This window comes from Pleurodeles waltl, chromosome 1_2 (genome assembly GCF_031143425.1).
Source record: "Pleurodeles waltl isolate 20211129_DDA chromosome 1_2, aPleWal1.hap1.20221129, whole genome shotgun sequence".
Lineage (NCBI taxonomy): Eukaryota > Metazoa > Chordata > Amphibia > Caudata > Salamandridae > Pleurodeles > Pleurodeles waltl.
The window spans coordinates 20,864,985-20,892,193 of record NC_090437.1 but is presented as its reverse complement, the minus strand read 5'-3'; the positions used below and the strand labels follow the sequence as shown (position 1 = coordinate 20,892,193).

The window sequence follows — 27,209 nt, the reverse complement described above, 5'->3', positions numbered from 1 at the left end:
GAAACCAGTCACTCACCACCACCGCACACAACCTCCCCGACGCAACTGGAGCAAAATCTCAATGGATCAACTGATCTCCACCCTCTCCCAGGCCCCACCCCCTGGGACCCTGGACCCCGACACAGCCGCCACCAACCTGCATCGTTGGATAGAAGACTGCACCAACACCCTCGCACCGCTCCAAAAAAAAAAACACCCTCCACAGAACCAAGGCCAGCTTTGCTTCCCCTACACCCACCATACCACCAGCACCCAGCCCCCGAATGCCACGCTGCTGGCATCAGTGCGGTCCTCGGTCACATCACAGACCAAACTTTGTGGCCCCTGAGAAAATGTTTGTGAGTATCCATGGAATAAGCTATGCCCCTGCCTCATACAATAGGCTGATTTACCCCCTACTGATGTCTGGAGCCAGGACTGGATTGAAAAGGGTTGTGTTACACTTGAAAGGGTTCCTTTGAAGTCACCCCTTGAACAAAGGCATTTTGAAGTATAAGTACAGCGGCTCTGACCCCATATTTTTACAGCATGTTTGTAACTGGGACTGAAGCTCTTGTCCTCTGGACTGCTGCACAGCCCCAAAGGACTCCTCTGGACTGCTCCTCTGTTGTTGCCCTGCTACTTGTTAATTGGCATAAAGGACTCACTAGATTGCTATTCTGCTTGTTGCCCCGCTGCTCACCGATTGTTCTGCCAAGGCACTGTGTAGCTTCCAGAAGGGATCGCCATCTGGAGTACCTGCTTTGCTGTGCTGACCTGCTGGACTGCTGGAGGGACTGCCAAACTGCAAGTTATCTTATTTGCTGGCCTGCTGCCCACTCTTTGCCTGTCCCCCCAGTACTCTCCACTGGTGTGTAGGAATGCCAGGGCCTTAAAGGATTCCTCCTGAGCGCTCTTTGTCCTCCTGGATTTCTTGATGCATGGGGAGTGCATTATTACTTTCTAGCACATGATGAGTATTGTACACTCTTCTGAAGTGAGTGTGTGCTGAAAAACTTTTAACTTTTCCCAGCGTGTGGCTCTGATCTGAAGTTAACTTCAGGTGCAGGGCTTTTGCTGGGGTGTGTGGAGCGTGGTATCAGCCACCCGAAGTAGCGTGTGCCCCAGGATTGCAGAGAGCACTCATGTCGAGAAAGTCCTCCCGCTACAAGGCCCTCACGACCGAAGGAGAATGGGGGTGGGTCAGCCTCTCCTTTGTGGTCGCACTACAGTAATCCCCTTCAGAGCGGCCCCCTCCTCTGGCAGCGGGCAACTGATAGAAGTACGCGGACAATGCCAGCGACAAGCCATCATTGCCTGCCCCAGGAGTTGGAGCCCAGCACTCTGCCAGTGTCTCAGCCCCCTCCTCCGGTTACCTCGAGTCCAGCGAGGAGGATCCGGCGGTCGCACCCAGAGCCTGCTGCATTGTCTGAGACGAAGTCCAGCACCTGGCTCCTGAAGGTACTTTTGCAACCTGGGTGGGTCCTACCCTGGAGTGCCTTGCCCCATCCTGTGACTGGGACCACCGTGCATTGGGGTGTTACTGGCGCGAGAGCCTCGCAGACTAGCATGGACCAAGGGAGCACCGTTTTTTTAAAATTTTTTTAATTTTTTTTACAATGGTGCTAATTTAGAGCTCAGGACTAAGTGACTACGTGATAGGCACAGTTTCATGACTCATCATTCTTATTTCATAGCCTGTCGCATTTTATACTTTGACATTCGGTATGACGCCTTGGGGTCTTGCATTGTCAGGATGATGTGAATTACATCAGGATTTGTACATTATGCATACGTTTTATGTCCTTTGGGTCTTATGTTACCTCTTCAGTGTAGACACATATTTTTATATATTCATGTGTGGAGCCTCTTTTGTAGTGTATTGATTGTGTCAGTGTGAGTGTGTTGCACAAACACTTTACGCTAAACCTCTGTGGATAAGCCTGTCTGCTCTGTGCTAAGCTACCATGGGGTGAGCACAGGTTATCGCTGGTGTGTAACTTACTTTGCCCTGACTAGAGTGGTGGGTTCTGCCTGACTGAGGTGCATACCCTCGCCACCCAGAAACCACATTTCTAGCACTAGCGAATAATAATTATGATATGGTGCAGAGTGGGCCCTAGCAGCCAGCTCAGAACTGTTTGTTCCAGTTTTTCAGAGAAATATTATTACATCCTTAATAGAGGGGACAGTAACAGCAACCTTTAATTCTGCTCTTTTTACCCCTCTCCTGGAAAAAAAACTCTTGATTTCAAAGACCTGCAAAACCATAGGCCGATTTAAATTAATTGATCACAATTTTGTTCAGTATTTTACTAAAAGTGGGCAGTTCACACTGACCTCTATACCAGAGTATACTTAATCCAACATAGCCACACTTCCATCCTTGCCGTGGTACAGATATTAGTATTGCTGAATGTAGTCATCCACTTCTGGCTTATCGCCAGTGGATGTCCTCTAGTACTGATGTTTCTGCTGGGTTTGCCCAATGCTTTTGATGATCCTACCCCCGTCTCATGTTTGTATATTACTGCAGGGGTAGGGATACATTGCAGTGGTTTTCGTCTTTTGACTGGGTCTTCTCCAAAGTCTGACTGGGGTATTATCTTTCTGTGACCTCTTTAACCTCATTGTCCGCCACTATCCTCCTGTTTATTTAAAAGCAATATGAAATCAATACTATTACCAGAAGATGGAATCTCAGATTTTGAATACAATTCTTTGTTTTAAGAAGGTAATTTTAAATATTATCAAATGTCAAATAATGACTGGTAAATTTTAAATTTGAAAAGGCAGACTAGCGAATGCAGAAATTCCATCCGTCTATTGGAATTTCCACATTTGCCAAATCTGCTTGTGGTAATTTTACACATTTACATACCACAGGAAATCTAAAAGTCTTGTAGATTTCTTGGAATACACTCTGTGAAACCAAACCCTAAAATGTAGGAAATCTATTATAAACCTGGGGTTAATCTCACAGGATTAGATTTCTGACTTTATGCTGGGTCATTGTGAATTGGTTCCTTTTCATTCTTTAAAAACTTTGCTTCTACTAGATTTTGGCATTCACACAACTAGTTGAGTTTCAGTTTAAGCCATGTATGTGAATATGGCATTAAACTTGTATTTTTACTGCATATTCTTCAGCATAGGATCTTTCATAGATTGGCATATTTTATTTATTCCCCATCATCAGACTGTGAATCCTAAGTTTTGTAACTTGCTCTCATGGAATGTTTATCAGCTTGTGTCTAAAGGGAGCAGGAAATGAGGAGAGGGATCTTGTGGTGGACATATTCATAAGAGCTGTGAGATACAAATGCAATTGAAATGTTTATCTGCAGAACTAAGAGTTGGATAATTTTTCTCCAGCACGCATGCAATATTGCTTAGGACTAATTACACAAAATAAGCTGATCATGAATCAGAAAAGTTTTAATGTTTTCAAAGAATGTACGAGAAAAGGTGGCAATGTTTGAAATGTTCTCTTTAGATTAAGGTTTTAGAAGTAAATGTGACTTAAAACCTCCTTTCTGTTGCATCTACTGTTTGCTTGAAAATGTATAACACTCTCTTTGCTTTGTTTTTCTTATTTATACTTTTTATGTCCTAAAACCTCTAGGTGATTATGGAAGTTGGTGGACTTCCACTGGAACTGTGGCGTTTGATACTGGCCTACCTACCTCTACCAGAACTTGGCCGCTGCAGTTGGGTTTGTAGGTCTTGGCGTGAGCTTGTCCTCAGCCTGGATAACACAAGATGGCGACAGCTGTGCTTGGGTTGCATTGAGTGTCGACATCCAAACTGGCCAAACCAACCAGATGTTGAACCTCAGTCCTGGAGGGAAGCATTCAAGCAGCATTATGTAGCAGCCAAGACATGGTCCAAAAATACTCATGAATTGGAATCCTCAAACTGTTTTTATTTGTTTCGGAGGAAAAAAGACAGGCGGATTATTTTTGTTGGGTCTGGTTGTGAGTATGAGACACTGAGGAGTGCCTTGGCTTCAGCCCACATATATGATCGAATCATGCTGTTGCCTGGGGTTTATGAAGAGCAAAATGAACTTGCTGTGAAGGTACCTGTGGAAATTGTGGGCAAGGGGAAACTTGGAGATGTGGCATTGCTGGTGTGCATTGACCAGCAGTGTCCAACAACCCGGCTATGCAATTTGGTCTTCATGCCAGCTTGGTTCACCCCAATTGTGTATAAGGTGGGTATACATTGTCCTATTAATATGAAGGTCCTCTCACTGCAAAACAATATTGAGGAATAATCTTTTTCAGACTTCATTTGTACTCCTTTTTAGGGTTCAAATTCATTACAAAAAGTATTGAAGCAACTGCTCAATTTAAAGTATTGGCTAGTTAGAATGCTTATACAGTGCATGAAGCATAATGATGTATTTTCTATTAAGTCAGTGTTCCTTAGGTAATTGAAATTATTGTTGTACTGTTTTTGTAACATGTAAGATGGACATAATTTCAGTGCACAAGGAGATCTAGGTGAGAGGGCTAGTTTATTTGTTTGACATTGCAGCAAGTGGTATCACACACCATTTGTCATCACATGAATATGATTTCGTCATTCAAGAAGTTTAACCTCACGAGATATCCGGAACTACCTTCAATCAATCAGTGTTTGTAAACCGCAGCTACTCACCCATTAGTCTCAAGGTACTGGGGGGTGGGCGATGGGGGGAGAGGAGACGGGATGTAGCATGTACTGGTGAGGTGGTTTAAAAAAGCAATGTCTTCAGTTCCTTCGTGAAGCTGGGGAGGGAAGTGGTTTGTGTGATGTGGATGGATAGGGCATTCCAGGCGGTGGCTACGCGGTAGGAGAAGGAGCGTCGTCCTGTTCTGGTTTTCCTGATGCAGGGTACTTCTGCGAGAGAGAGCTGAGCTGAGCGTAGGGCCCTGTGGGGTACGTGGAAGTTGAGTCTCTGGTTCAGGTAGGCTGGTCCGGTGTTGTGGAGGGCTTTGTGTGCCTGGGTGAGGATCTTGAAAGTGATTCTTTTCTCTATGGGGAGCCAGTGCAGTGTACGTAGGTGTTGCGAGATGTGGCCTTCTGGAAAGAAACATCTGGAACGAAACATCATTGATCTATAAATGCAACCAAAAGGTTTTAAAAATACCGCAAAATATCATTGTGATGATCATAATCTGAGAAGGATTACGTAAAATATCATACGTCCTTAATCTTCTTGAATCTTCTGTCAATTGAAAATTTGAGGAAACACACATTTCTTTGTAGGGAAGAAACAGTTTGCATGCTTAGCCAGACAAGTCACCCTTTGAGGCTCCTAAATATTTTCACACTTGAATAACACAACTTATGTGGCTATGCAACTTGTCAGAGAGCAAACTTTTTGTATTATGTGGAGCTAGATGAAGACTTGGAGCAAAATACACCACTAGTCAATAAAATAAATCGATAAGTATTAAAGAAGTGCTAACCAGAGATTACTTTTGCCAATCTTGTCTTTGGACCTATCAAGGGCAATAGTTGAGTGAAGACCAGTGAGTATGTGCTTGAAAAACAGCTGAAGAATTAAATAATTTCCCAAAACGTAGATGATCATGAATTTCTACAAAATTTACTCCATACATAATGGTAAGTTAGCATTATTCTCACGAACTGTGGCATAAAGATCTAGCCAGAGTGCCACGATAAATATTTATTCCAGTCTATTTATATTTGAAGTTTTATGTTTGTGTGAACAAGGGCATTTGAGCTTAGCACATCATTATGTACAGTAGTAAGCCAGTACTTATAAATGATTTGAAAGTTATATAGACATTTCAGTATGGCTGACAGGAGAAAGAAGAATATTTGCACATGCATTGATTTACATTCCCAAAAGTTATTTCATGCAGTATAATTTCTAATGCCAGTAGCAATTCTTTTGTTTTTTTTAAAGTCTGCAGTCAACTGCAGACTCTGAATGCACTTATTTAGGATCACACGCCATTTACACATCTAAAATAGAGTGGCAGGATATTATGTATCCAGGGAATTCTCGAAAGGGTTCGTTTTCTGATGGATATTTCAACCCACAGGTTCTTTAACCTGGATACTCCCCAGATGTCAAATTGGAATGAGAAACTTTTCACTAGGAATGCTTCTGCGGGCCATAAGCTTGCGCAGCTTTGCTCTGGCTCCATACTTCCCTGGAAGTGATGGAGGGAAGCTGCATATAAGTACCACACCAGCATGCTGACCTCAGTTCCTTTCTTTCTGTGTCTCTCAATGTGGGTCTAGAGCTCCGTTTCCAATTTTGTCAGTCTTTCAAGGACATCCAATCTAAATCCAGCATGCTACAAAATGATGCCCCCTCCTAAAATAACAAGTTTCATGCCATGACTGTAGAAAGCAGATGACGGTCACAAACCTGCGCTAGGTGTGTCTTGAGATGTGTGACAAGTGTGCCTCATGCACCTGAAGTTGATCTGGGAAGCAAAGCTGTACGACCCCGAACACAAGAAATAATCGCAGATTTTGCATAAGTCCTACTCCTGTTCCAAGTGGAGGGGGTGGACTGTCTTGTGAGGTTGCGACCACGTGAGGTTAATTTATCGGTTAGAGTCCTACGTTAAGTCGAAGTGCAACTGTAAACACAAGAAAGCAAAGCATAACATGACCTCATCCCGCCACTTTCTGTCTAACTAGAAGGCACAACGGTGTTACATTTCAGTAGGTCTCCCATCTAGTTGGGGAGCCAATTCCCTAGTTGGCTAGGTGCTCCCCTTAGTTCCTAGGCCATCGGTAATGCTGCAACACACGTAGACCTTTAAGAAGGCCATGCTGCAGATGCTTAATACTCTTTCAGCTCTCCCTACTGCACCTTTGCACCCTGAGGTTTTGTAGGGGTCCTGAGTAAACTGCCAGTTGACCCATCCTCGGCACCATCTGACCCCCTTGGACTTGTCATGGTCTCTCCAGCCTGCATCGGTCCCTCCCCTGTCGACACTAGTGTGGATGTTGTCAGAGGAGAACCCATTGCTGGTGCCGATGTCTGACCTCTAACCAACATTAGCATGATCCTGAATGATATTGCACAACTAAATCACTAGTGCAGTCGATCACTCTATAGCCTGGTTCTAATCCCAGGCCCCTACTAGAGGGGATTATAATTTTGGCTCTGATTCTGACCACAATTTGCTGCCACCCAGAGATGATGGTAGTGGGGCTGTAGATAATCTATCCCTTTGTTACGATGGTGACAATTTTTCCATGGACTTACAAGAAAGCCAATGGGCTTGATACTTCCCCAGATACAGGACTGAACTCACCATTTAAACTAACAACTGCTCTTTGGTGAGGTTAAGACAAATGTCCTTAGGGGGTGGAACTTAACGCCATGCTGTAAGTTGTGGGTGGCACGTCTGACCGCGAGCCCGGTGTAGCAGCTGCACATAAGGTCCCAAACCTCCCGAAGAGTCCCTGGGACTCGGGGACTCTCTAGGTGCCCTTGGATTTTGTCAGGCCACGGCATGGCTTGGGTAGGAGCAGATTTCTGCCTGGGCATGGCTCTCATTGTCTCTACAAAATGGCGGCCCCACACAGATCGCAAAGGGTGTGCAACAAGAGAGATGCCTTAATCGCTCAGGCCGCGCTGCCCAGAATACATGCTGTCACTTCCCTCTGTTCCTGGAGTTTGGAGGCGGCCCGGTGAGCTTTGTGATTCTCTCAGACACCAGCGGGGTGCCGGGGGGGTAGCTGGGATAAGTGGCTGGCCCCGCCCTGCTGCGGCGTCTCTTGGAACGAGTGGTTGCCAACTGGAGCAGCCGTTTTGGAAGCAGAGGTGGACCCGGGAGGAACCATATCGGCAGAGGCAGGCTCACAGAGGAGGATTGTGCCTCTTGTTTTGGAGACATTTTGGGACACTGACGGCTTGGAAGCCTGTGATGGCACTGCAGGGATGATTCCCCCATCCTCCAACCCTGGTGTCACTGCATATTGCTAGAGGCTGACAAGAGCGACTGACCCTGTGTCTAGCCTGGTCCTGTTTCCAGGTGAGGACTTTGCTTTGTTACCACCTGGGGCCCACCTTCTTCACCCAGGGGGCCTGGACTTACATCTGAGGAGCTCACAGAAGGTTGCTCCAATAGCTGCATTCTCAGAGGTCGTCGTGGGGGTCCCTCTCTGGCCCCTGATCTTGCCTTGTGCCCAGATGGGCTTTTCAGACTGCACAACCGTACCCGACTGCTGTTTGGTGCTGCTGCTGACTGGAGTCCATCTTGTCACACTTGGATATTGTGATGGCACTAGGTGCATTCCTAACTGTTGCTGTAGGGTGACTGGTGCCCATGGCCCTGTGAGGCACTGAGTAGAGCTTTGGAATGAACTGAGTTGCTCCCGGATTGTCTGTGTCCTGACCTGCTGGCTGCCTCCCTGACATTGATTTACAAAGGCCCCTTGGAGGTGACCCTTGAACGCCTGCCCTGCTTATGTACGGTTTCTCTGGACTCCATGGCCTTATAGTTTGCCTTTGGCCTCCCGAGGCCTTATCTGGTGGCTGGAGGTGTGGTTGCCTGTAAACATCCAGCCTGTTACTGATGATTATATCTCCTGTTGGCATTAGACCCGTTCCATCGCAGAATCTATGGAGATTTGGCTATCCTAATGACAGCAGTAGAGTTTCTTCTTTTTCTTTGTGTCACTAACAGGTCGGAGATAATATGGGCCGGACCGAATGAACTTAGGATGATGCACCCTTGGGCACCTCCCAGGAGGGTGTCAAGCAAGGCGTCAGTGATGGAGATAATTCATCATTGGTTAGTAAGTTTGATAAGATGTTGGCGGCAATCGGTGCCTCTAGAGAGCGCCTGGAGGGGTAAATTGACTCCATAGCAGCGGAACTCTGCCTTATCCGCCTAGATTCTAGGAAACTGTCAGAGGGAGTCGCTGCATTAGAGACCACTGCGCAATGCCTGACACCTGCGGCACAGACTACAGGCCTCCACCACATTGAGTTGAAAACCCAAATGAGGCATTTGGCTGCTTGACTGGACAACCAAGAGGGGGAGGGCCCACAGGGACAATATTCATGTGGTGGACCTCCTGGAGCGCATTGAAAGGGATTCTTTGTTGTCCTTTCACAAGGATTGACTCCAGAAGGTCGTTGCCCCGGAGGGGTTGTCCAAGCATGATGCCCTAGAGAGGGCTCACCACATGCCCATGCAGCCTCATCCAGTAATAGCTCCCCCTCCTTCACTTCGGTGACAGGGAGCACCTTCTAAACCAGGCCAGCGCACATGGGCTGTTTTTGGTGAAAAATGCCATGGTCCCTTTATTTCCTGACTTTACTCTCCAGGTGCAGGCCCAGAGGGCCTTATTTCTTGCAGTTAAGAAAAAGCTGCGGGATCTGGGTTTACTGTATTCCCTGATGTTCCTGGCATGGCTGAGAGTCCAAGCACAGGACCGGGTGCATTACTTTATGAATCAGGCAGAGGCCTGGGACTGGTTGGAGTCCTATGATCAGGGTAAATGACAACTGTTTCTGCCGAAGCTTGAGAAGCACCCCAGATCCAGGTGGCAGAGATCCCGCCATAGAGGTACGAACCAATTACCAAGCTGCAAGCAGCATTGGAGCAGACATGGGTGGTTCAAACTGCTGCATCCCTCGGTGTGAGTGAGGACTCTTTGCAGCAGGCATTCACGACAAGAAGCAATTCTACTACTGACTGAGGACTCTGTGATGAAGGGAATGGAGGGTCCCCCCCGGTACGGCTGAAGACCTTGTCTGACTGGTATTTTGGGAGGTTTTGCTGGAGGAGTGAACTGAAGTCTTCCTGGGTCTGCAGAGTAGCAGCAGGTGCATGATTCTTATTGTTGATTTATACTGTTTTCAGGATTTGCATATGCTGGGGGCATCTGGTAGAGGGGGTGAGTTATGTGAATGCTATCCCGTGGTATTAAATTGGTTATATTCTCTAATCTACCCTCTAGAGGGGGTTGTTCCCCCATGTATTATATACCATTACAGACTTATTTTGTTTTGTTAGGACTGAGTTGGCTCTTTAGTGGGCCTTGTAGTACTTGTGGTTTGGATGGGATGTTATACGTCACAGTCCTAAAGGGGTGTTATGCATTTGCACTTTGGGTTTGTATGTTTGTTTTTATTGTGTTGTTTTCTTTTTTTACTATGGTGCATGTGGAATCTTATGCTCTGGTGTGATTGGTATGAGAGGCCCAAAACGCCTGCGGGGAGGTAGGGGGAGTGCTTTGGTAAATGTGCCCAGACTGGTTCCAGTGACATCTCAAATTATGTGGAACATGCAGGGTCTCTCCACCCCCTCTAAATGCTATAATGTTCTCACCTACCTGAAGTGCGGGGGTCCAGATTGTGTTCCTACAGGAGACCCACTTTACGGGCCCTGAGGGTTTGGCCTTGTGCAGAAGATAGAGGGAACAGCTCTATGCTACTGCTTATTCAACTTTTGCACTGGGAGTATTGGTTTGGATCCCGCCAGGGGTGCCTTTCCAGTTGCACAGAGTATTATCAGACCGTTGTGGACGATATGTGTTGGTACTTGGTCAGTTGGTAGGCAGGGACGTTGCCCTCTTAAATATTTATGCGCCAAGAGTGGACCAATCTACCTTCTTGAATGGTTTGGCCCAACTATGACTGTGATGACCTCCTATTTGTGGATACTAGGGGGTAATTTGTATTGTGTGACCGATCTGGGACTAGGTAGGTTTCACCGCCATCCGCGTACACCACTTGCACATAAACTGGCAGAGAATGCTCACTCCTGAGTTACAAGGTGGGCGCTGATTGATAGTTTGAGAGCACGGTGCCCAGACACCTGGGAATATTCCTATTGTTCTGGCTTACATGCTCTGGAGGTGTGGCTTGATAGAGTTTATTGTTGTGGAGTGTCTTATGATAAAGTGGTCTCTGCAGAATATTTAGCAAAGACGTATTCCGACCACTCCCTTTGCTGTGTTCCTTCCTTTGGTCCCCACCTAGCCCAAGGATCCCCACCTGGCATTTGAATCCTACATTGCTGGAGGTCCTGGCCTTTCAGGCCTCCCTGGGCGAGTGGATTTCTATCTTTTGACTCAATAACGAGGTGTCGGCATCCTCGCTGGCGTTGGAATGGGAGGCTATGAAGGTGGTGGTTGGGGGCTTCTGTAGCAAGATGGGGTACATGCTCTGCTTCACTCCAGTTACAATGGCAGAAGGCAGTTCTTGATGGTCTACACTGGACCCTGGACCCTGGAGGGGCTCTGGAGGGTAGGGAGCGTATTGTGGAGGAGCGGGAGTCGCTATTTGTCCTTACTGACCACCTACGGCACTTTGATTATAAATCCTACACGATCAAGTTGCACGCCGAGAGAGACAAGTCAGGCAGAATTCTCACTTAGCTTTTACAGAGCGAGGAGAGAGGGTATACCATTCTTCAGGTTAATTACGTCGCTGACTCTTTGTTCTAAGGAGATGGGGAGGGGTAAGGTCCCTGGGATAGATGGTCTCCCCATAGAATTGTACACAATGTATGCCACGGAACTGGTCCCTATATTAGTGACCCTGTATAACACTCCTAGAAACAGGAATACTCTCTCCCTCACTGCGTGAAGCAGCAATAGTACTATTGTCCAAGAAGGACAAGGACCCACTCTTATTGCCCCCACTTGATACTTAACACTCACTACAAGATACTGAGTAAGCTACTCGCTAACTGGTTATTACCGCATACCGTGGTCCACCTTGATGAAACCGTCTTTATTGCTACTCGTACCACTGTGCCCAACGTCAGTCAGCTATTACTCACCCTGGACCAGCTTGAGCCCCTTCCACCGGGGAGACTTGTATCCATAGACTTCAAGCAAGGGTTGACTCTCTCCATTGGGTGTTCTCATATGCCACTTTACTTAGAATGAGCTGTGGGCTGCCCTTCGTTGGATGGAGGAGACTTCATCATATGGACCTGCTGGTTCAGATCTGTACTGGTTTGGTGATTTCGGAGGCATGTGCAGTGGAATTGGGCACCAGACAAGGATGCCCCCATTGCCATCGCTATTTACTTTGGCCCTATAAACGTTTGCACGTACAATAGGGCAGGGGCCTTCATATTGAGGTTTACCGCTATTTTGTGACTGCCTCTATCTTTTACCGTACATGGATGACATGCTGCTCTACATGAGAGGTGGGGACTCAGATCTAGTAGGAGCGGTAACAGCTCTGACGTTTTCCCACTACTCGTGGTTGGAGGTGAACTATAATAAATCCTGCATCTTTCCACTCTGGTAAGGTTATGTAGGGCATAGGCCTTTATCGACCACTCCAACTTTACATTGGGAGCAGTCGACTATTCGTAATCTGGGGGTGGAAATTTATTGTACTGTAGATTTGCTATATGAGGGAAAACCTGTGCCGTGCTATAGCTGCCCTGAGACGCTTGGTAGCTTTCTGGGCCTCCTTCCTGCGAACAGTGGGTTGCAGGGTAGCAATTTTTGAGATTATAGTTTTGCCCCTCTTCTGTCTTTCTTTGTGACTCTCCCCATCAAGATCCCAAGGAAATTTTTCAGAGACTTTGATAGTCTCATGCTGACATATTGGGGAAACTCACAGTGACGTGTGGCACTGCAGACTCTGCATTTACTGATGGAAAAGGGGGAGGGAGTTTGGTGGCTCCTAATTTTGAACTTTATTATTTAGCGGCACGCTGCAGTGGGTTTCACATTAGAGGTCTGCCCTATGTGGCGAAGTGGGCTGTCCCAAGCGCAGACTAGCTTTTAAAGAGCTTTTGACTAATGTCTTGTTAAAACCTAGACCAATTTCCCTAACCCATCACTTCAATATATTAATTCGAACGGTACGGTTCGTTTGGGCCTGGGAAAAGTACATGCACTAAACTCCCCTATTTCTCTGAGTTACTTCTCCTGGTTATTTGAAATTTGGGAAGGTCAGTGGGTTGGTCAGGATTACACCGCTAGGTGAAACTGGGGCTCACTATTTTGAGAGATTTATTTGTGGCAGGAGAATTCTGTCCTTTCTCTGCAGTGCAGCAGACATATGATCTGCTGATAGGGCATTTTTTACTCTATGGATCACTGTTGCACAGACTGCGTGAACGGTGGGGTGAAGGCACTGTGGAACTTCCAGAACATGACTGCCTATGATAGATCTTTCCAGTAGCGGGGACAGACGAAGGCGGTCACTTTGCTTTATAGAGCATTGGTGAAGGGAGCGCAGCTAGATCTCATCTGTCTGAGACAACATTGGAAGGACGACTTGGGAAAGCCACTGACTGACCAAGCATGGAGAACTGTGTTGGAACGCACCCCAAAGTATCCAGGAACGCCTGTTTAAAATTCATTCTGTTCTATTACCTTTACAGGTTGTACCTCACGCCTCAGTGGCACCATTCTATATTGCTCTGTACATCTTCGGCATGTCCCTTTGGCCTATTGGAAGATACAGCCTTTTTTTTTACTCAGTCTGGACTTGCCCTCTGTTATCATCATATTAGTTCACTGTCCTTCGCATCATTGGTCACGCCACCAAGAGGATTTTTTAATTAACCCCCAGCGGTGAGAACAGTTCTGAGGCTTCTTTGCCTTTTATTCTCCTGCATCCTCTTTGTTGACTATGTTGGGTTGCATTTGAGAGGTCTCCAATGGAACAAAAAGTTTCATTGGGCCCAGTACAAAGGTAATCTGTCAAAAAAACCTCCGATTTCCGAGGAAACTGCACGTGGGAAAATGGACATCTACATCCTGTGGAGATACAGGGCATCTTCCAACATTGGGGACAACCCTGGCAAGTTCTTTTCGCCACAATGAAAAAAGCACAGTGTCAAAAGAATTGCATGTTGGAGTTTACATTAAAATACTTGCTAGAAGATGCATTCTGTTTGGGATGGAGCACAGGACTCCTGTAACCATATCTTCCCCTGCCTCTCCTGCCTAGAGTTCTGAAAAAGATCAGGAACAACTGGGCACAAGTCATCCTAGTGGCTCCAGATTGGGTCGTAAGTGGTAATCAGAACTTCAGGGCATGAGCATTTATCCTCTGATCGGGCTACTATTTCGGGATGACCTGTCATAGGAGCAGGGCAGGGTCATTCACCTGCACCATTGCAGTCTACACCTCTCTGCTTAGAGATTGAGCGCCAGCCGTTAATTGCTTTTCATCTGCTACCTGAAGTGATGGATGTCTTCCTGGCCACCAGGCACCTTCCACGAAATCATTGCACCAAGTTCTGGGACATATTTGTGGCCTGGTGCGAAGTTTGCAAGTCAAAATTTTGGATGTTGTAGTGGGCTCCTATAAAAGTTACTTCTTAGCCCTTTCTACCTTTACCAGACCAAAATCCCTTTGATGAATCTCATCTAAACAGGCTTGACATAATTGTTCCCTATCAAGCCGTCTGTGATGCCCCAGTGGGACCTTAACTTAGTCGAGACATTTCTCATGTGAACTCCCTGTGAGCCGCTGCACATCCGCTTGTTGTGTCTACTGATTCTAAAGACTGCCTTCCTTGGTATCACTTCAGCTTCCTGAGTCAGTGAACTTCAGGCACTTTCTGTGCAACTATCCTGCACCACCTTCTTTCCAGACAAACTAGTGCTGAGTACTTGGGCAGGCTTCTTGCCTTCTTGCATTAAGATCTGCTGTGGACTGATCAAGAAGTGACCTCTGGAACATCTGAGAGTCCATTCCACAAGGAACCAGGCTCTTATCAATGTACTGACACATGGAGTGGCTGTCCTGAATGTCTGCCAAGCTGCAGCTTCTGTTTCTGTGCTCACACTCATTAAGCATTACTCCCTTGACAACCAGGCCCACTGGGAAGCACTTTTCACACATTCAGTAAAGCAGGACTTTTTGGTTTGAGTCCACTCCACAGACCCTCGACATGGAGAAGTACTGCTTTAGTATCAATTCTAAGATGAGGAATCTGTGGTTAGAAGTATTCATCAAAAGAACAAGTTATTTACCTTTTGGTAATGCTCTTTCTGGTGGATACTGCAAATTCCTCACTGCCACGCACCTCCACATTCTGTTGGGTGGCCTCTTTTTCAAATCTAAAAAGGTTTCAAGTTAGGAATTGGCAAAATGATACCATATATTGAGTCACACGGAGTCTGAAGGTGCGGAAAGAGTCACGCAAAGAGAATGAACTTGGCACACTGTGTTAGTGCATTTGGCTCCACTCTGTCACTTTAGGGCTCGTACATAGCTAGCACGAGCAGCATGGCACCTCTCAGCAGTGCACAGGAGCTTTGCTGAGAAAGGTTTAGATCCAGTCAAGTGCTTACGGAGTATTCGAAGACGAGGAATCTGGGGTTAGATAGTGTCTACCCTACAGCTTTCTTGAAGGTAAGTAACAGCCTTCTCATACTACCCACCACTCCACATCACATATTCTGCTCAACTTGTCTTTGCACCGTCTTACCTACAGCGCTCATTCCCAGACCCAGTAAACCAGTCGTCTGTCTGATCTCTAGCTGATCCCTTCCACACCAACTAAGAAAACCAATAGTCCTATTTAAAGTTTCTTTACTTGTCACTTTCCTCTTTTTATCCTCTTCTTCTTCTCAGGCTGAACGCCTACATTATGTTTTTGTAAAAAAAAAACACTAACCACTTAACCTAATTAACCCTCTAATCCCTGTTTTTTGTGTTTGCGCTCCACAAGTGTAAGCCTTATGCATGTGGTGTTTTTAAGTTCTACCCATCTCACTCACCGAATTCTCTTTTTACTTGCTGTGTAAATCATTCAACTATTGATCTTACAGCCTCCCTTATGACATTTTTCTTATGACATATGCTCCGTTGGGCATCTCTCTGTTCTGACACTATTCACATTCAACATCAGACTCCACCTACCTCCCCTCGCTAGTTGGTGTGAGTCAAGGTTCAGTCCCCAAAACGTTCCTCTTTTAACTCACTGCTATTTTTCCTTGAGGAAATTGCTCTTGTGTTTACTTATAACATTTGTATCCTGACAACCCTTAGTCTTTTTCTCCTAGCTATCTTTCAACTACGATCCCCATAAAAGAATCTTGGACTTCCTCACTACCACAAGACGCTGGATGGCTCCCCTGATCATTTCCTAAATTTGAAATAATCTACTTTCCATCTGCAGTGGCTACTGCCTCCCACCCGGCTACTTAAACCTTTTTTCGCTGACTATTTGAAATCCCCATAGCAAGGAATTTAGGAGACCTATTCCATCCCAACTTGCGACTGGAGTCCATCATCACCTCTACCACCACAGAGACTAGGCTCTTGGTACTCAATATCAGAAGAATCCGATCCATCCTCCCTTCCAGTCTATTGCATTCTTAATATATGCATTGATTGGGACCAATGTGGACTACTATAACAGCTTGCTTATAGGACTCCTGACACTTCTTCACTCTCCTGGACAAAATCATTACATTTGCCTAAAGCACAATATACAACTTTCCTAGTCACTCACCAGCCTCTCCGCACCCTTGCCAAGCTGAATGGTGGCCAAATACAGTTCTCAATTAAGAATTATCATCACAATGTTTAAATCTCTATATGGCACCACACACCCCATCTTTCCTGAATGATCTCAAAGCATACTACAATCCCCTCTTACCCCTAGCCAACCTTAATGTCTTATTGTTACCCAAATTATGAAATGAATCTGTCTTCTGCTGTAAGCGCTCTTCCAAATCAGCCAAGGAACTCCTGCCTTCTTCAAACCCTCATTATGAGAGGCCCGGATTTTAGGCTGGTACTACTACTTCCCAGGTGTTGGTAACTTTGGGGATTAGTACTAACATGGGATTACAAGTTGATTCCCCGTAACTTGGGATACAATTTGGGAATGACATATACAAATCTGTGTTTCGACACCAGTTTCCCATATGTAAACCTGTAATTATGGTGTTCTTAATTGTGACTACGATATCCGGACGTACAAGGTGTAATGATATGACATCACATGTGATTTCTGATGGGGCTGCTACCTCGTGTTGCCTGCTTCATTGGGCATTCTGGGCCGCTCGTAATGTGCACATCAGAGATCCTCAACACACATCACCTTATTACAAAACCTAGTCATAATTACTGTCTCGGTGCAATTGTAGTTTCAGATTCCTACAGATTATGTACTCAGAAGTAAATATATAACATAAATATGTATGAAGAAGTAATAATTGGTAACTGTACTTTTTCTTCACCCCACTACTCAGCTCATCATATATCACATACCTCCATGTAACCACCTAAAAAGCAAAACTTCTTATTCAGCACATAATGCTATGTACAATACTTCCATTCAAAGGGCTAACAATATCAAATAGATACAAAATACAAGACTTGCCTCACCCCTCTGGTTCTTACTGATTTGCTTGACTTTTTGGGCCAGATTTACAGTTTGGTGAATGAACTACTCTATTACAAACATGACTGATATCCTGCCCACCTTATTACAAGTACAGATATCCTGTGGCACTTGTAATAAGGCACATGTGATATCCGCTATGTTTTCGAACATACCAACAGACCTGATTCAGATGGGAAAGTCCTGATTTTTAAAGTCTGAAATGGCTTTGTTTTAGGGTGGCGGTGGCATGGGGAAAAGCTGAGGGGAGCCAGGCCAGAGGGAGATGGGGTCAGATGTGCTCAGGTTGAGCACCATTACTGAATTAGTTGAGGGTGGCACATTCACTGCACCTGGGAATGGGAGGGCCTGTTGGCACTGTGATGACCCCTCCTCTGAAGAAGGAATTTGGTGCTCGGCCCAACTTGCTGAGAGACGTGGAGTGAAGACTTGCTTGGGCACGGAGGTGTTGAAAAAGGAGTCTGAGTTGCACACCAGTTCAATTAGACTAATGAACATCTCAAAGGATATGTTAAAGCAATCAGAACTAGCACGTTTTTATTTAAAAAGGGAAGAAACAACGTACCTCGCCAGCAAACTTGACATTTCTTCTCCCCACCAAAGTCCAAAACAAAAAGAACAGATCCATTAGAAGTACCTCCTGGAAATGAAATGTCCACCATCACAAATGGTGAAAGCGGTCTGACAGTATCCCTAAAGGTCTCACGCTACCAGTCATATACTTTGCAGGGTAAATTGAACTGTCCAGATGCAAACGTGAATTATATGGCATGTAAGCAGCAGCATCAGAAAGAACCATAATCGAAGTGGAAAGATCTACAGAGGAAGTTGAGGAGAGCCGGTGCTGAGTGCTATGAATGTGCCATAAGCCATGAGCTCCTCTATTTAAATGAAGGAGAAAATGGAGCAGATGATAATCTTAGAGAATACACTTTACAAGAAAATCTTTGGACTACCTGCCATTCATGGTGAGTCAGAAACAGAAAAAATCCTCAATCCTTACAAGACAGAACTTGAGACTTATTTGTATGCCTATCAGGGCAATACACGTGGGGTACATTCATGAAGGGACTGTATTAGTGATACTAAAAGAGCTAAACACAAAATAGACTAGATTGTGTACGCAGGTACTAAATACGAATCTTGTCCAATATAAAACAAGACGTATCCTGTGCAGCATACCTACTTGAGGTGGTGACACTGTCACACCATTGTCTTAAAAAGGTTGACCGAAAAGGGCATGACTTTTGTGATGTAAAGTGTCACGAAAGATCTGTTATTTAGAACTTTTAGTGTGTGATGTTAATTTAGCACCTATTCAGATTCTTCTTTTGTGGTTCTTTGTGTTATGTCCTTGCTCTGAAAGATTTGATCCCATCTGTGATTTTGAATATGTTTTTATTAAAGTATTTGCCTGTCAGGTGCCACAGGCTGTATCATAATTCTTAAATTAACATCTAAAGGCAGTGGACATTTGAAAATCTATTCATCTAGGTGCATATTGTGAGATCCGCACTGCTGACAACGGTAGAAAAAACTTTTGGGTTCTACAGTTGGCTTCTGGGAAGAACACACCAGGGAGAGGGAGCGCGGAAGATGGTGGATGTTAAGGCTCTTGGGAAATGCTCACAGTCAAATATGTATTAGGTGAGTTCCTTCTCACCCTTCCGCCAACCAACACAGCGCTGCACTTAGAATTCAGGTTCTGCCCCTTCTTACCAGGTGTGACATTTAGCCTGCTGTAAGTGAACTTTTAACCCAACCTCCACATATGTAACTCTCACTCACGAGTGAGACTTGAGGTCTTCGTGTACACTGTGCAGAATAAAAAAAATTGTTAATTCTGAAAATTGGTCTATTTGTTAAATTGAGTGTTTCATTGCACTGTCGCTCAAAATGTCACTTTGAAAAGCATAAAGAAAATATTGTGCATATTTTTTTAGAAAGATAAACCATTTATTTATTATTATTTATCTAACCTATTGAGAGGGGTAGAACACCTTAACCCTGTGCCTTGTAGTGGTAGCCTACGGTATCTTTATGGCAGAGTAGACTATGGCAGTTGACATAGTTATTTAAATGTCAAATTCCAATGACTAGCTAAAAAAAATTCCCAGGCAAGAGGGAAAACCTGAAGCAAAGTATACGAGACAATACCTTGTGCAACTCCACATTTTCAAATTGCTTTCTAGTTCTGGGGGTTGTGTTCTCAGGACAAAATAGACACTGCTAAACTAGCCAAGGAAGAGCATATCGAGAGAAGGCTGGCCATTAGCATTACCGCATAAAAGGAGCAGACATTGCTAGAGGAACTGCAGCGTACTGTGGTGTTACAGTCCTGGCTTTAAATTCCAGTATTGTGAGTACAAATCATGACCCCCAAATAATGTTGCACTGTGTGATCTGAGGAACAGATTTTCTCTCAGGGCACTTGAAGTCAGTGTAGATTGAGAAGTGGTTGAGTGGTGCTGTACTGTATACTCTTTCATGCAGACACCTAATGGCTTGATGAGAAAGGTGTGAGTTCTAAGTACAACTTCTAATTACCACCTTGTCCTATGAGTATCTCTCCCTACCTTCCCACTCTGTGACCTTTTGTGGCTGCAGTTTGCCTGGGTAAAGTGTCCCAAACACTTTACTGTTAAAAAAAAGTTTGGTCTTTTCTTAAGTGTCTGCCCTTGATAGATACTAGGCTCGGCCAGGCCACACTCCCAGACACATCTCATCATGCGCTGTAGGTGTAATTATTCCAATCAAAGTAGCAAGTGTAATTTTAATTACTGAGTCGACTTCTGTCATTACAGCATAAAGTGTTGTTCTGCAGAAGTATATTTTTCATTACTGTACACATTGAATTGTTTAAAAATGTATCATATATGACTTTTGGGTAACTTTGGCAAATTGTTTGATATTATTCCATTTCCATCCGTTCTATGGATTGTACCCAAAATTTGTTGTTGTCACCTGCCAACAGCTTTCAGTGATCAAGAGTGACGCTAGCTTCTCCACGCATAATTGTGCTTGTATAGAAGCAAAGCAAATCTCCCTGATGGTTGCCCACATTGCAGCTGTACTTTGTATAGAACACCCCTGCACATTGATAAGAACCTCCAAACATACTTATAGGCAACGGAAATTTGAATTATATTTGAACAATTTAGAGTTAGAACTCTTTCAGTCCATTAAATGTTCCTTAAGAAACTCTGAAACGTATCCTTTGGCTACACATACTTGGTTTTCAGAGTCCGATATGTTTGTAGAGTCATCCAAACATTTAATGAGTGGGTCTACACATCTTCTGGAAAAGCCAGGTTAGACCGTAACTCTGGATGGAAGATGCCCTGTTTGCAACAAGACGTTACCTTAGACAATATATGAAGCTATGTTGTTTTTCTCAGCTACATGTGAAACTCATGTAAACTCAGGTGATGACACAGTCCTTGCCATCAGTTTTTCTGATTAGCTGCATAAAATGATTTGATAGTCAAAGGATTTATGACCACTTTGTCAAGAAAAGAAAACAGTATGACGTGCCAAGGTTCTATAAGGGCTGTAACATGGCTTGTGTGTGTGAACAAGATTAAAACGTAAGTCTAATTAACGTAGATTCTATGCTCAGAATACCTCCTCATGTTTTTCTAAATTTTATCACAAGAGCAAATACACATAAGATGGATGGGCCGAACCCATAGTTCAAAAGATTATAGTAGATGAATATGTAGTTGTACCAAAAATGTTCAGCTTACCTTCCGAAATGTCCTCAATGACTTGAATATGTAGTGAGTTCTGCAGGTCTTAGTGACATTAACGTCTCTAACACTACCTTCAAGAACAAACATGGCTTGTTCTCATCCTTCAGGCTGAGACATAAGGATGTCACCTTGTAGTCCAGTCATACACCAGGCAGATGATGGGTGAACTGACAAAACTTAACAGTCTGGATTTTCAGTCTCATAATATGGGGGTACCACATAATTCTTTCCCAGGTTATTGTAATCAAGGTCTGACACTTGGTCGCCTTGTTCTTGTTGAGTGCCTCTAGATATTACGGGCATTAGAGAGAATGGGTAGGGAAAGAGAAACTCTCCTTTCCGTTTCAACAAGTGTATCCACTCCTTAGTCTGTTACAGAGTGAGTCCTTAAAAGAAGTTCCGAAAAGAGAGATTCAGGTTGATTCAAACACAACATATGCTTGGTGAACCATTTCTGAATCGAGGTGGAAACACTGGCAAAGGAAATTGCTGACTAAAAGCATCTACTTGTTTGTTCTCCTTCTCTTGCACATAACCTGCCATCACTAGAAACCTGCGTCCCTCTATTGGCAATCAAACTCTCAATGCCATGATTCTAAAGAGTGACACCTGACACCTGCCTGCTGATTTATGTGAGGATTCACTCAACATTGTCTGTCTGCATGATGAATGCCAGAAGGGCCAACCCCAAGAGGGATAAATGGACAGAAGAGGAATAAATGGACGGAAGAGGATGAGGAGTCCACAAGACTGCTGTGCTTTATTCCAGCAGCCAAGTCTGACAGACAACAGTAGCAGTGCTACTATCTTTCTCTCCACCTGTCTTTTGTTTTCTCTAACTAGTTCTTTATGTCAGTCAGCTATCGAGGTTAGTGGATTGAGCAACCATATTCGATTCTGAAAAGCATTTTTATCAGTATTTGGTTCCATCTCCAACATATGCTGACTGCCACCACATCTGATGGTTTCCCCTTGTCAAAACTGTTTTCAGATTCCTGGTATCAGTTTCTCAACTGTGCAATTTGGTGTCAGTGTATGGCACAGAGTGGATATCCTTAGCACCAGGCCACCATTGCTGGAAATTTGGTGACTACTTCTGGCGTATATTGTCTACCACAGGCTTCTCATGAGTATCCCACACCTGTTGTGGCCACCTCTGACTTTTGGTGGGCGTCTCTGGTATCTGGCTGCCACCCAAAGTCTCTTATTTCTTTCTTGAATACAAAAGACGTCTTGTGTCAAAATACAATGCTACATCAGGTGAACATATAATAGAAAGGATTTTTTCTTTAAAGCACCACATTCTTTTTAGATTAATCTAATCATCATTATTTAGGAATTAGTGAATCAGAGGGTTTCTGGAAGATATTGACTTGTATTCCCCCTTCACTGTTAACAGAAAATTTAGCCAAGGGTTGATAGGGACATATTCGAGACTGCTATTAATAATAATAATGTCTGTGCAAATGAACTGAAACAGTTCATGTCTAGATCTAACACCATAAGCTGTTCGCAGAATAGTTAAACAAGGAAATAGACTGATATTCATCAAGAACGTCTCAAAGTAATCTCAAATTATAGGTAAATTGGTAATAACATGAACTAAATAAGAGGGCTCCCATCTGCCACTTATGCAAGAGGAGGTCAGTTGAGTCAACAGTTCAGCGAGCATAAGAATATATTATAGGATATGTTGGGTAAACAGTTTGCATTTGTAGATCTACTGCCTGGACCCATCAAAGACATGGACTTGAATTAGAGGTAAGTGTGTGCCATTTGTGCTTTGAGTTGAGAGCAGCCTAGTCTTTGCCAGTAGTAATTCCTGGAAATACATTCGCTTGTTCAGAAGGGGTGAGATATTGATAAAAGGCATGCTGTGACCTGTAAAGAAACATCCCATGAGTAGTTGCATTTGCTGGTTAATTCCTGAAAAGATTTCATCGATTTATAGTCGAGCAGATCTTTAACTGACCATATTCCAAATAATTCTCACCTCTTCGCTGTGGGTTTTGTGAGATTCAAATGCCTTCCTTATTTCCCAAGATAAGGTTCTACATAGACTCTAAACTCCCAAGAAGCTTCTTGCTAAACATTATTTGTAAATTACTACCTCAAGATACCACTACATTGATGTATGGTAGTGGGGTTGAAGTGTTTATAAGATACGACTACATCAACTTTTGTAATTTGTAAAATAAAGTTAATTTATCCTAACCCTTATTATAGTTTCTGTCCTTAACCATATCTTTATGACAAACCTAAGTCAATCCCAACCCTTTATTAACATAAATAAAATAATCCCTAACCCTTTATTAACATAAGTAAATATTAACATAAATAATCCCAACACAAAGGGCCTGATATAGATGTTGGCGGTAACAGGTCCACCGTTACTTTTGGAAAGAAATCCCGTCCATTGGCTTGGCGGTCTGCCTGCCTGAATTATATGTTGGCTGTCCCATAGACGATAACTCATCCGAGTCCCACTGACTCCGCCGACGGTTCCCACCTGCTGCAGTTGCGCCATATGAAAGAATGGCTGGCACAGGACTTCAGCCACACTTACTGCCGAGCAGATTTGGATGTGCCTTACCGCCAAGCATAATGTGGCAGTGTGACCACCTCTTCAGACTTGGCGGATTTGGGATAAAAAGGGTGAAAACTCACCTTGTTTCCCATTTCCACTTCTGGGTCTGGCTGAACACAACTGGACAGCACCCTCCGTCGCTGCTGCCACTGGACCACAGTGAAAACGCAACCCCACCCTGTTGCTGCACACGAAGGTAGGGAACCACAATTGGCTATGTACTTTTGGGGGTCACTGTACATAAGCTCGGGGACCACTGCAGACATATACATGTCACAGTAATCTTTAAAAATTACTGTGACATGCATATGGGGGAGACACGAGTGGATCAGACACGGATGGAGACACTCTGGTACACAACACATATCGCACACACACAGCTGTCATTGTGGTGTCAGTATTTATTGCCACATGAAAGATGGAACCACAGTGACAGTACAATCGCACCTGTCAACTGTGTCCATGTGTGCACATTGCCAGGGTGTGTGTACCTGTCATGTGCTTCGAGTATGTGTATGTTCACTGCGATTGGCTGAGTGAGGTGGAGGGAGGTGTAGTGGGTAATGTGGTTGTGTCAGTATCTGTGCCACTTGCATATAGCATTGATGTTGTGTGTTGCTGCGTGCAACATTCAGATGAGTGTTGTATGGCAGTCGTTATGATGTGTGTAGTTGTGATATGTGAGTGGGTTTGTGTAGATGAGTGTGTAGTTGTATTAGTTGTGACTGTGTTGTGTGTGGGTGCAGCATCAATAGTGTGTGTATGTTGTGTCATGGATGTACATCAGTGTCGGTTTGCGGCATGTAAATGTTGTGTTGTGGTGTAATGGCAATGGCTAATAGTGTGGATGTGGTGTGCAGTGTGTGATGCGGGGGGACAATTATGTCAAACGTACAGTGTGCGTGTTTACCTTTATTCCACAGTTTGTCATTGTCCGATGGGTCCAGCGATGTCCTCCCTCCGTCAGCAAACCGACGCCAGTACACTGACTGCAGGACTTTTAACACCTAAATAAGGGTGTCGGCCCCTTCCAGCCTGAAGAATAGGAAGAGCACTCTGTTTTGGTAGTCCGTGGCTCACCTGCAATGCACCTAAATATGGCGGGTGGAACACCGTAGACTTCACAGTATTCTCGGGTATGCCACCGCAGCGGTTTGGCGGTAACACCGCCAAGATCTAAATCAGGCTCTAAATCTTACCCTAAACATAAAACTGTATTAGATGTAATTAATTGCTAACTGTAATCCCAGCACAAATACCTATTAAATTATTGTAAATTAATATGCTAACCTAGCTCTAATACTAACTCATAAGGTTCCCTGACAATCTTTTTGTTTTAATCCCTATTAAATTAACCCTTTAATATATTAAAATACAATGAAATTAAATAAAATGCTGTGGTACTGCCTTATAACAATGTATTTGAATTACCTGCACTGTTAACATCGAGGTAGTCACCTATTAATGTAGTGCCCTTGATGTAGCGGGAGAGCATCACTGGTAATGGCTTGCAAATTCTGAAGTCATCCTTTCGTTTTTAGGGAAGAAGAAACTAATTAATTTAAGGTGGCAGTGTTTATGTCAGTTATGGTGGCTTAGCATAAGGTCAATATCCAAGAAGTTACCACAAGAAAAGGCAATAGAGTCTGCAGTCCCACTCCTTCGCTGCTCAAAAATTGTACTGAGAATCCAGGAAACGTTAGCCACCCCAATTTGAGACAGAAACGTTTCTAGCGACAGATATACCCCTTGTGCCCAGACGTATGTAACAATACTGGGCATGGTTTGAACTACTGATTCTATACATTGTAATGCATATTACAAAGCGGACATACGAAAAATATTAAAAATAGTTTTTTTTATCATATTACTCCACCCGTGGACAGAAAACTGTTACCATTTTTTAAGGTGGGTGTAAACATAAAAAGACTGTCTTGGCACATTTATTTCCATGTTCCCACTCTCCTGTTTTTTTTTATATATTTTGACCCATTTTCTAAATTATTCTTATAAGGCTGTATGGTTTAGCTCATCTAAAAAAAGCAAATGCAAAATGAAACATTCTCAAGAATCAAGCAGCAAGACTCAGTTTAAATAAATCGGAGCAAATGTCTTTGTTCCCTTTCTAGAGCTCCACTGTGTGTCACTGGCAGAGAAAATGATATTCAAACTTCTGTGTACTACCTTTAAAGCTCAATGAAGGGACGGTGTCCTAAATACCTTCAGGAACTATTCACACCCTACACACCTACTCTGAATTGAAATCAAGCAAGGTAAAATTGATTGTACAAGTCAAGTTCACAAAAACAAGCGTGGAAGGGGATCACTCTGGGTGTTAGAAACATAACTCGGGAACGACTAGTTGTACCCAGACCTCAAGTAAACTACTGATTGAAAGTGTTCAAGAAAGAAAAAGTAAAAACTTGACTGTTCAAAGGGGCAGTTCTGTGCTACTATAGGACACTTGCTACCACTTGTATCCTTTAGAGACAAAGGAGAAGCATGTAATCCAACTATTGTTGAAGCCCGAAAAATTAATAACCACCAGGTTTTTCCCTACTCAGCAGCCTTGGATTTCTGCAGCTCTGAATGGAGATTAGGCCTGTCAAAATCTAGGATCAACAAAAATGGCAAACAGAGGAGTCTTCTGTCAAAAGCAAGAGTGATACACAACATTAAAATAAATAAGTTGTACTTGTGTGAGTTAGCTGTGCTAGCATGGTGCATTTCTGGACATCATGATATGCTGTACCATTTGGTAGGTTCACTAGCTTCCAGTGGCAAGGAAGAGCATACAGAAATATTTACTAAATTGATCCTAGTTCTTTCCATTTAGAAGAGGAAGCAGCCTTCAAAGGAACCACTTCATCTGGGCTCTCCTTTTCCAGAGTGGCACCATGTGTTTTCTTGTCCTCAGTGGCATCTCAGCCTGAAGTTGTCTTAGTTTGGCTTCTGAGGTCTGAAATAACAATTTAGGTCCACCCAAATCTTAAATGTTAATCTGTGTCTAAAAATACAGCACTTGAATTACAAGTTTCTTCTAAGTAGAGACTATTCCATTGTCCATACCACTTCGGAAGCAGCTGTCTCTCACATAATCTGCAACCAGATCCTGGGTGGCACCTGTTGACAATAGAAAAAAAAACACTGATCAATGTAGAAGAGCTGTGCTCTTTCTCTGAATAGGACAACCTACCCACATCTATGCAAAGTAAAGGCCGACAAAAGCAGCAGCAGTTATGAAGCAATCAAATGTGATTCATGCATATTTATCAAAACCTACATTCTTTGAGAGCTGACAGTGTCACGGAGAGTCCAGTTTCAGGCGATGAACAGCTCTAAACAGTCCTGCAGTTAATTATGAATTTGAATCATATGGCAATAAAGAATCTCTTTAGCAGAGCTATTACTGATGTGAAAACTCATCTGGTTGGTTTAAGCCAAATAGAAACACAAGAAACAGATGATGAAACCTGTCAACTGCAACTGTATAGGTATTTGTGATGCAGTCACAAGATCTTAGCACATAGGTATGTGTCTTATGTAAGCTTA

General features: G+C 43.9%; 1 protein-coding gene across 1 annotated transcript in view; it reads left to right on the top strand.

Moving 5' to 3' along the window:
* Positions 1-27,209, top strand: part of FBXO10 (F-box protein 10) — a 554,003-nt gene that overhangs the window by 32,312 nt on the left and 494,482 nt on the right. The window contains exon 2 of the mRNA XM_069235699.1: positions 3,605-4,195. Coding sequence (XP_069091800.1) covers positions 3,611-4,195 — 585 coding nt within the window. The 5' untranslated portion in view covers positions 3,605-3,610. The remainder of the gene's footprint in view (positions 1-3,604; positions 4,196-27,209) is intronic.